We start from the raw sequence: 11,417 nt of genomic DNA on the forward strand, positions 1-11,417 counted from the left end.
GGTTTTCTCTATTTTGTGAGCCAAAATATTCACCACCGTCGAGTCATTAGCCATGTTGGTGTTATTTTGCCCGCTTTTCTCTGTTTTGTGAGCCAAAAATATTCAGTATTGTCGATTCATTAGCCATGCTGTTTTGATTTTGTCTGCTTTTCTCTGTTTTTTTTAGCCAAAATATTCACCACTGTTGAGTCATTAGCCATGTTGATGTGATTTTGCCCGCTTTTCTCTGTTTTGTTAGCCAAAATATTTACCACTGGTGAGTCATTAGCCATGCTGTTTAAATTTGTCCGCTATTCTCTGTTTTGTGAGCCAAAATATTCGGCATTGCTGAGTCATTAGCCATGTTGGTGTGATTTCCCCGCTTTTCTTTGTTTTGTGAGCCGAAATATTCACCACTGTTGAGTCATTAGCCATGTTGATGTGATTTTGCCCCATTTTCTCTGTTTTGTTAGCCAAAATATTTACCACTGTTGAGTCATTAGCCATGCTGTTTTAATTTGTCCGCTTTTCTCTGTTTTGTGAGCCAAAATATTCGGCATTGTTGAGTCATTAGTCATGTTGGTGTGATTTTGCCCGCTTTTCTTTTGTTTTTTTGGCCAAAATATTCACCACTGTTGATTCATTAGCCATGCTGTTTTGAGTTTGTGAGCCAAAATTCTCTGTTTTGTGAGCCAAAATATTCACCACTGTTGAGTCATTAGCCATGCTTTTTTTATTTTGCCCGCTTTTCTCTCTTTCCTTAGCCAAAATATTCACCATTGTTGAGTCACTAGCCGTGTTATTTTGATTTTGTCCGCTTTTCTCTGTTTTGTGAGCCAAAATATTTACCACTTTTTAATCATTATCCATGCTGTTTTAATTTGTCCGCTTTTCTCTGTTTTGTGGGCCAAAATATTCGACATTGTTGAGTCATTAGCCATGTTGGTGGGATTTTGCCCGCTTTTCTTTGTTTTGTGAGCCAAAATACTCACCATTGTTGAGTCATTAGCCATGTTGGTGTGATTTTGTTTCTCTGTTTTCTCTGTTTTCTGTTTTCTGAGCCAAAATATTCACCACTGTTGAGTCATTAGCCATGCTGTTTTGATTTTGCCCGCTTTTCTCTGTTTTGTTAGCCAAAATATTCACCATTGTTGAGTCATTAGCCATGTTGGTATGATTTTGCCTGCTTTTCTCTGTTTTGCGAGCCAAAATATTCACCACTGTTGAGTCATGAGCCATCCTGTTTTGATTTTGTCCGCTTTTCTCTGTTTTGTGAGCAAAGATATTAACCACTGTTGAGTCATTAGCCATGCTGTTTTGATTTTGTCCGCTTTTCTCTGTTTTGTGACCCTAAATATTCACCATTGCTGAGTCATTAGCAATGTTGGTGTGATTTTGCCCACTTTTCTCTGTTTTGTGAGCCAAAATATTCAACTTTGTTGAGTCATCAGCCATGCCGTTTTGATTTTGTCCCCTTTTCTCTGTTTTGTGAGCCAAAATATTCACCATTGTTGAATCATTAGCCATTTTGGTGTGATTTTGCCCGCATTTCTCAGTTTTGTGAGCCAAAATATTCACCACTGTTGAGTCATTAGCCATGCTGTTTTGATTTTTTCCGCTTTTCTCTGTTTTTATAGCCAAAATATTCACCATTGTGGAGTCATTAGCCATGTTGGTGTGATTTTGCCGATTTTCTCTGTTTTTTGAGCCAAAATATTCACCACTGTTGAATCATTAGCCTTACTGTTTTGATTATGTCTGCTTTTCTCTGTTTTGTGAGCCAAAATATTCACCACCGTTGGGTCATTAGCCATGGTGGTGTGATTTTGCCCGGTTTTCTCTATTTTATGAGCCAAAATATTCACCACAGTTGAGTCATTAGCCATGTTGGTGTTATTTTGCCCGCTTTTCTCTGTTTTGTGAGCCAAAATATTCAACATTGTTGATTCATTAGCCATGCTGTTTTGATTTTGTCTGCTTTTCTCTGTTTTTTGAGCCAAAACATTCACCACTGTTGAGTCATTAGCCATGTTGGTGTGATTTTGCCCGCTTTTCTCTGTTTTGTGAGCCAAAATATTCACCACCGTTGGGTCATTAGCCATGGTGGTGTGATTTTGCCCGGTTTTCTCTATTTTGTGAGCCAAAATATTCACCACCGTTGAGTCATTAGCCATATTGGTGTTATTTTGCCCGCTTTTCTCTGTTTTGTGAGCCAAAATATTCAACATTGTTGATTCATTAGCCATGCTGTTTTTGATTTTGTCTGCTTTTCTCTGTTTTTTGAGCCAAAACATTCACCACTGTTGAGTCATTAGCCATGTTGGTGTGATTTTGCCCGCTTTTCTCTGTTTTGTTAGCCAAAATATTTACCACTGTTGAGTCATTAGCCATGCTGTTTTAATTTGTCCGCTATTCTGTGTTTTGTGAGCCAAAATATTCGGCATTGTTGAGTCATTAGCCATGTTGGTGTGATTTTCCCGCTTTTCTTTGTTTTGTGAGCCGAAATATTCACAACTTTTGAGTCATTAGCCATGTTGGTGTGATTTTGCCCGCTTTTCTCTGTTTTGTTAGCCAAAATATTTACCACTGTTGAGTCATTAGCCATGCTGTTTTAATTTGTCCGCTTTTCTCTGTTTTGTGAGCCAAAATATTCGGCACTGTTGAGTCATTAGTCATGTTGGTGTGATTTTGCCCGCTTTTCTCTGTTTTTTGAGCCAAAATATTCACCACTGTTGATTCATTAGCCATGCTGTTTTGAGTTTCTGAGCCAAAATTCTCTGTTTTGTGAGCCAAAATATTCACCACTGTTGAGTCATTAGCCATGCTTTTTTTGTTTTGCCCGCTTTTCTCTCTTTCCTTAGCCAAAATATTCACCATTGTTGAGTCACTAGCCGTGTTATTTTTATTTTGCCCGCTTTTCTCGGTTTTGTTAGCCAAAATATTTACCACTTTTTAGTCATTAGCCATGCTGTTTTAATTTGTCCGCTTTTCTCTGTTTTGTGGGCCAAAATATTCGACATTGTTGAGTCATTAGTCATGTTGGTTTGACTTTGCCCGCTTTTCTTTGTTTATTGAGCCAAAATATTCACCACTGTTGATTCATTAGCCATGCTGTTTTGAGTTTGTCCACTTTTCTCTGTTTTGTGAGCCAAAATATTCACCACAGTTGAGTCATTAGCCATGTTAGTGTTATTTTGCCCGCTTTTCTCTGTTTTGTGGGCCAAAATATTCACCACTGTTGAGTCATTAGCCATGCTGTTTTGATTTTGTCCGCTTTTCCTTGTTCACCATTGTTGAGTCATTAGCCATGTTAATGTGATTTTGCCCGCTTTTCTTTGTTTTGTGAGCCAAAATATTCACCATTGTTGAGTCATTAGCCATGTTGTTGTGATTTTGCCTGCTTTTCTCTGTTTTGCGAGCCAAAATATTCACCACTGTTGAGTCACGAGCCATGCTGTTTTCGTTTTGTCCGCTTTTCTCTGTTTTGTGAGCAAAGATATAAACCACTGTTGAGTCATTAGCCATGTTGGTGTGATTTTGTCGCTTTTCTCTGTTTTTTGAGCCAAAATATTCACCACTGTTGAATCATTAGCCTTATTGTTTTGATTTTGTCCGCTTTTCTCTGTTTTGTGAGCCAAAATATTCACCACCGTTGGGTCATTAGCCATGGTGGTGTGATTTTGCCCGGTTTTCTCTATTTTATGAGCCAAAATATTCACCACCGTTGAGTCATTAGCCATGCTGGTGTTATTTTTCCCGCTTTTCTCTGTTTTGTGAGCCAAAATATTCAACATTGTTGATTCATTAGCCATGCTGTTTTGATTTTGTCTGCTTTTCTCTGTTTTTTGAGCCAAAACATTCACCACTGTTGAGTCATTAGCCATGTTGGTGTGATTTTGCCGCTTTTCTCTGTTTTGTGAGCCAAAATATTCACCACTGTTGAGTCATTAGCCATGCTGTTTTAATTTGTCCGCTCTTCTCTGTTTTGTGAGCCAAAATATTCGGCATTGCTGAGTCATTAGCCATGTTGGTGTGATTTGTCCGCTTTTCTCTGTTTTGTGAGCCAAAATATTCGGCATTGTTACGTCATTAGTCATTTTGGTGTGATTTTGCCCGCTTTTGTTTTGTTTTTTGAGCCAAAATATTTCACCACTGTTGATTCATTAGCCATGCTGTTTTGAGTTTCTGAGCCAAAATTCTCTGTTTCGTGAGCCAAAATATTCACCACTGTTGAGTCATTAGCCATGCTTTTTTTATTTTGCCCGCTTTTCTCTCTTTCCTTAGCCAAAATATTCACCATTGTTGAGTCACTAGCCGTGTTATTTTGATTTTGTCCGCTTTTCTCTGTTTTGTGAGCCAAAATATTCACCACTGTTGAGTCATTAGCCATGTTGGTGTGACTTTGCCCGCTTTTCTCTGTTTTGTTAGCCAAGATATTTACCACTGTTTAGTCATTAGCCATGCTGTTTTAATTTGTCCGCTTTTCTCTGTTTTGGGGGCCAAAATATTCGACATTGTTGAGTCATTAGTCATGTTGGTTTGACTTTGCCCGCTTTTCTTTGTTTTTTTTTTTTTTTTTTTGCCAAAATATTCACCACTGTTGATTCATTAGCCATGCTGTTTTGAGTTTGTCCACTTTTCTCTGTTCTTTGAGCCAAAATATTCACCACCGTTGAGTCATTAGCCATGCTGTATTGATTTTGTCCGCTTTCAAAATATTCACCACCGTTGAGTCATCAGCCATGTTGGTGTGATTTTGCCCGCTTTTCTCTGTTTTGTTAGCCAAATTATTTACCACTGTTGAGTCATTAGCCACGCTCTTTTAATTTGTCCGCTTTTCTCTTTTTTTGTGAGCCAAATATATTTGCCATTGTTGAGTCATTGGTCATGTTGGTGTGATTTTGCCCGCTTTTCTTTGTTTTTTTAGCCAAAATACTCACCACTGTTGATTCATTAGCTATGCTGTTTTGAGTTTGTCCAGTTTTCTCTGTTTTGTGAGCCAAAATATTCACCACTGTTGAGTCATTAGCCATGCTGTTTTGATTTTGTCCTCTTGTCTCTGTTTTATGAGCCAAATATTCACCATTGTTGAGTCATTAGCCATGTTGGTATGATTTTGCCCGTTTTTTTCTGTTTTGTGAGCCAAAATATTCACCACTGTTGAGTCATTAGCCATGTTGGTGTGATATTGCCTGCTTTTCTCTGTTTTCTGAGCCAAAATACTCACCACTGTTGATTCATTAGCCATGCTGTTTTGAGTTTGTCCAGTTTTCTTTGTTTTTTGAGCCAAAATACTCACCACTGTTGATTCATTAGCCATGCTGTTTTGAGTTTGTCCAGTTTTCTCTGTTTTGTGAGCCATAATATTCACCACTGTTGAGTCATTAGCCATGCTGTTTTGATTTTTTCCGCTTTTCTCTGTTTTATGAGCCAAATATTCACCATTGTTGAGTCATTAGCCATGTTGGTATGATTTTGCCCGTTTTTTTCTGTTCTGTGAGCCAAAATATTCACCACTGTTGAGTCATTAGCCATGTTGGTGTGATATTGCCTGCTTTTCTCTGTTTTCTGAGCCAATTTACTTTGTCATTTTTATGACTCAATCATAGCGAAGAAAAGGAAGATACTTAAAAAAAATACCATATGTTTGAAATCAGCAGATAAGTAACCAATGGCAGCAACACTTCCCTTTTCAGGAGATAAATCCAAATGATGTCAACATCGGTTGCACCATTTTCACTTGTTACCGGCTTGGGTTATTTACGAAGTATAATTGGAGGGTCAAAAGCAAGCAATTGGGGCAATTGACCTCGAAGCATTTAATTTTTCATGATCTAAGTCCTTGCATGCCGTTAGTACCTCCTTGTTTTTCCTTGTCAGTATAGATATTTTAGTGTTGGATTAATTCAAATGTATCTACAATATGCAAGGAATACAGCAGTGGCAGACTCGGAAGGAGGCCTCGGGATTTCTGAGTCTCTATAGTACAGTGAAGGACACGTGGGGGGAAGAAGTTTATTTTAAGTTAGGGTTGAAAGGGAAGAAATAAAATGGATTTTGAATTGAAGGGGAGGGTCAATTGATATTGGGGAAAGGGAGAGGAAATTTAGGATTCATGGTGTTAACCCAGTCCCTTGTCCGATGTGTGGGAAAGGTGATGAGGATATTTTTTCATTTTTGGGGGAATTGTAAGAAATTGGCGGATCTGAGAAATGAGTGTTTTTGTTTAGTGTTGGTAGATAGAAGGTGGGTGGAAGGTATTGTATTATCACAAGTTAAAATGACATTAAGGAATTTGGCTAAGTATGTTGACGAAGGGCTGATACATCGTGAAAGATGTATCTCTTTATAAATGTTTTCGTGAATATTAATATATAAGAACGATTTTAATTTTTTATTTATTTGTTTTTTTTTTAATTTACTTGTGTTTTTTGTTGGTTTTGTTATGTTTATGTTCTTTTTTTTTGTTTTTTTTTCCTATGGCCCGATTTTTTTTTTGGAAATACATACATACATATGGGAAGAAACTATTGCTACTATTAAATATTCACTGCAGCACCAAGCCACCTGAGTTCAACAGAGCTACGGACGCTCCTCTTCCATCCCTGTCTGTTTAAAACCTCCCTCTTTACATCCTCCCAGGAAATTCTTGTTTCCCTAAAATCTTTCCTTACGACATCCTCCCACTCGATTTGGGTACGACCTGCTTTTCGTTTGACTCTAGACCGTTCCAAGAAAGATCCAAATTAATACAGGGGTCCAAAGGGGGAGGGCCAGATTGGGTTCTGCCTAATCTTATTGGGTTCTTTATCAGGTCAGTTAAAAAAAAAATTCCGGAAAGAGATTTTTTCAAAGAATAGTAAAGAGCCATATTAAACATAAGACCAGCAGAAATAAATTCTAGGGTATAATAATTCAAACTCAAAACGAACAGAAATTAAAATAAACGATCATAGCAAACATAAAGATAACAGGTACTAGTACTAGTAGTGTAGAAGAATAAATAAATCTTAAACCAAAACTTTAAGTTGAATCTTCTAGTCAAATTTAAAACGAAGAAAAATTAATACAAACCGGAGTTTGACTGCTGCCCGCTTCCCCCTCCCCAAATCTTAAAAGTCTAAAGCCTATTGCGCCATTTGCGTTTTATTGAAGACTAAATCTATTTTCAACAGTGTGGTTTAGTTTTTCAAAACATTAACGACAAATAAAAAATACAACATCATAATAATCGGGGCGATTTAAAAGAACTAACGAAAATAATTGTAGTATTTATTATATAATGATTTTAATTCCTGGAAACTCTGCAATTCAAAATTTTATTTCTCTGTCTTTTCTATTTTTATTTTTCAATCTTGCAAATATGAAAGAAAATATTTGTAATATAGTTTTTTTTCAAGCTTAGGCTTTTTTGATTGGATTTCCATGGGATTATACCAATTGACTGATCAAGTGATCCTAGATTTGATTCTTGTTTGTTTTTTAGAGCTCAATCACAGCAAAAAAGACATGGAAGCAATGAAGTCGCAGAGTGAGGCTGTCAACCGCGAGTACGATCGCGTCAGTGCAGAATGCCAACGTCTCCAGTCTCAAATTGACGGCAGTACAGATAAAAAGAGTGAATAAAGTTTACGCTGAAGCTACTCTGTTGATTACAGTTCTCGGTTCGACTTCTTCTTGTGATTCTTGCGTGATATTCTTAAGACAAGTTTAATCCTTTCAGTCACTCGGTCCAGTGTATTGGACATTTTTTTTTTTTTTTAGCTGATTTGAAATCAAAACTTTCAGTGAAATGAAAAAAAAATTGAATAAAAATGCGATCGATTTATAATAATTTTTAGTCTGAATAACGGAAATAAGTTGTTTTATAAACCCTTCATTGCACTCAAGCTTCGAACTATTCTACTTATGATTTTCTATAATCAGAGTTAGTAGGCCTAGTAGTAGTAGTAATTTAATTTTCGCTTTGACTCTTTTTTTCAGGTGATTCTAGTGTAATATTCCTAGTTTAAAGATAAGATTAATGCTTTCAGTCACCGAGTATAGTACACTGGCTATTATCTCTTTCACACTGATTTTAATTTGAATTTTTTTGGCGAAACTAAACCTGCACTGAAAAATGTTGGATTAATAATAGGAATGATGTAAAATTGAACACATTTATTCAATTTTTAGTATTAATACTAAACATTTATACAATTTTTAGTATTAATACAATTTTTAATACAATTAATGCAATTTTTAATACAATTAATACAGTTTTTAATAGAAATTAATACAATTTTTAGTATTATTGTTTGTAAGTAAGCAAGGTTAGCTCTTTGAAATGTTCATTAAATCATTATTTTTTGGGAGTTGTGGTAAAATATTCATGGGGGTTTTCATTCTTAATAAACACATAGCCTAGTCCATGTAGGTCTTTCATTCAAGTACTGGTGCCGAGTAAATTTTTCAAAATTGAAGGCGACGAGAACCCCATTGCGTAATAGATGGGATCCTAGTGCATGTCGTCGCATCCTAATTGTTCTTGTAAATAAATAAAAAATAGTTTTGAAACTGATAATTAATTATTATATCTCTTCTCAAATATTATTTTCACTCGCTTCCTTAAGGTCTCTCCTTAACCCTCACTCCACTTAGCTCTCCCCCTAGAAGTTAAAATTGCGTCTTTGAAATACAGATAACATCTTTAAAACCAGTTTTTAACTTGTGTTTTGTAAGAAAAAGTGTAACATCAAATCAGAATAAAAAAAAATTGTTTTGTGCTCAGCACCCGATTTTGTTGTTATTATGGTCCCCCCCCCCCGCCTTAATATTTTTAAGGTTTTAATTTATTAAAATCGCTCGAGATACATTTCAGTTTTTGCATTCGAATAATAGCCGAGAGGAAGGGAATTAGACTCGATCTTCAGTTTCAGTACGTTATTGGGAATTTAGGACTCAGATTGTTCCCTACATTGTAGGCGTGCATTAGATCGAAGTATCCGGCATTTACTCAAATATCTGAATGAATAAAAAATATTGTCAGGCAGTGGGGTCAGATACAGAACTAATGTGTAGGGGGGGGGGGGCACCGACAAAAATTTGTCTTCCCTATCGGTATTTTCTGCCGCTCTGACTCTGTAGTTAGTGCAATTTTTGACCCTATATGGGAAGGGGCACGTACCCCTAAACCCACCCTCTAAGATCTACTCTTGTCAGGTAGCAGTAAAATCTTTATTATCTTTTTTCGTAAGTAGTAGTTCCGCTTCCTTAAATATATATCATGTTTTGCAATTAAATAGTAGCTAAACAACAGACTACCTCTTTTCCCTCTTCCTTGATCTGTAAGGAAAATTAGCTGAGGGGAAGGGTATCTTTTTTGAATAAGAAAGCTGAGCAGCATGCTACCTCTTTTCCCTCTTCCTTGATCTGTAAGGAAAATTAGCTGAGAGAAAGGGCGTCTCTTTTGAATAAGAAAGCTGAACAAAAATCTACCTCTTTTTCTCTTCCTTGATCTGTAAGAAAAATTAGCTGAGGGAAAGGGGTCTCTTTTGAATAAGAAAGCTAAACAATAGGTTACCTCTTTTCCCTCTTCCTTGATCTGTAAGGAAAATTAGCTGAGAGAAAGGGCGTCTCTTTTGAATAAGAAAGCTGAACAAAAATCTACCTCTTTTTTCTCTTCCTTGATCTGTAAGGAAAATTAGCTGAGAGAAAGGGCGTCTCTTTTGAATAAGAAAGCTGAACAAAAATCTACCTCTTTTTTCTCTTCCTTGATCTGTAAGAAAAATTAGCTGAGAGAAAGGGCGTCTCTTTTGAATAAGAAAGCTAAACAATAGGTTACCTCTTTTCCCTCTTCCTTGATCTGTAAGGAAAATTAGCTGAGAGAAAGGGGTCTCTTATGAATAAGAAACAGAATCAGTGTCCACTATTGAATTGAAGCCTGCATTAAAACAGTGGGAAAGATAATATTCTAGTGTTTCAAAATGTATTTTATTTACATTGATAGATGAGAGGAAAGCGCATTCCGCTCCATTAAAAGTTTGTGACTTAAGGGGGTCATGCTGTTAGCATTTTAGTGTGAAATTTTATTGAAGTTGTAAACAATTGTTCGACTAATACCTTCTTACATAATGCGTCTGGACAAGTACCGTGTATTAATGATGCTATTCCTTAGGGTTTATTTTAATCTTTGATGTTGATCCTTAATGTGTCAAGTTAGTGCAAGAAGTTGATCATTGAAATTAGTTAAGAGGGTCTTCTCCATCTCCCTTGAGAAAGGGAAATGCTATCCTCTCTTTTGCTCTTTTGAATAAGGAAGAGAAGTTGCCAATGCGAATAGAAGTTGCCACTTTAGATTTAAACTTAAATAATTGGATAAAAGTTCTTGACTGAAAGGGTTAAAAAGATAAGTGTGCTAACATGTAAATTTTAATTTGAAGTTGTAAATAATTGCTTGATTAAAACCTTCATCCTTGATACATAGAGAAAAGTAGCTTGATATGATTTAGTTAATCCGTCAGAGATAAGATTCTTCTTAATCTAATGTGTTGGTTGAAGAAGCTAATTATTGAGGCTAATCAAGAATATCTTATAGTTCTTCTTCCTTGATTCATAGAGAAAGTAACTTTTGGCGAAAAAGTTACTATTTTGCTGATAGAAAGCCAGTCACTTTTGTCTATATCATTTGAACATTATATAGGAAGATTAAAAAAAAAAAATGTTCATAATGTACCAGATCTTTGTCAAACAGTTCGTGGTAGTAAACTGAGCGACCCGGCTCAATAGTAACCGAAACTCTAGAAAACTGAAATTCTAATAACAGTAGATGCATTAAAAACTTAGCTTTTTATGCTGATTCCAAATATATAAAGTTCATTAAGTTTAATGTTACCAATCAAATGCTACGAGCCCGAGAAGAGGCCTGATTTTTGCAGAAGGGGGGAAACACCCCTAAAGTCCAGTGATCTTAAATAAAGTTTCGCCATCAGTGTCAGCATATCAGAAAACCCTATTGTAGAGTTTTCATTGTCTTACCCACATTTTTTTTTTTTTTTTTTTTTTTTTTTTTTTTTTTTTTTTTTTTTTGTGCAAATAGAGAAATCAGCGATGTTTATTTGTTTTTGTTTCTTATTTTCTCCAGGAGTGATGTATCAAACCACTGATCATAAGAGGTTGTAAGCGATTCATTCAGTTGAGAATCAAAAGTTCTAGTATTTTTTTTCAGTGACCAAAAGTTGTTGGGCAAGATGCGGTTTTTCAAAAAAAAAAAAAAATATCAAAATAGAAGTCTGAATATGTTTGGTCAACGATTCATATAATTCAAGCCATTTTTTCTCTTTGTGGTCAGGAATTCCTGTTGCTTGAAATTCTCCGGAATATGCGTATGATGAGTGTCTTCAAAAAAAATCTAACTAAATCAAAAGATGCTGAAAATGTTTGTGACTGTATTTACAAAA

The 11,417-nt window shown here is 35.8% G+C and overlaps 1 protein-coding gene across 1 annotated transcript in view; it reads left to right on the forward strand.

The window, feature by feature from the left end:
• LOC148946571 (B-cell receptor-associated protein 31) overlaps positions 1 to 10,437 on the forward strand; it is a 47,938-nt gene extending 37,501 nt beyond the window's left edge. The window contains exon 5 of the mRNA XM_089097462.1: positions 7,466 to 10,437. Within this exon, the coding sequence (XP_088953588.1) occupies positions 7,466 to 7,605 (140 nt within the window). The 3' untranslated portion in view covers positions 7,606 to 10,437. The remainder of the gene's footprint in view (positions 1 to 7,465) is intronic.
• Positions 10,438 to 11,417: the final 980 nt, after the last annotated feature.

This window comes from Artemia sp. Qi Xiang Cuo, chromosome 11 (assembly GCF_049724085.1).
Source record: "Artemia sp. Qi Xiang Cuo chromosome 11, ASM4972408v1, whole genome shotgun sequence".
Classification (NCBI taxonomy): Eukaryota; Metazoa; Arthropoda; class Branchiopoda; order Anostraca; family Artemiidae; genus Artemia; species Artemia sp. Qi Xiang Cuo.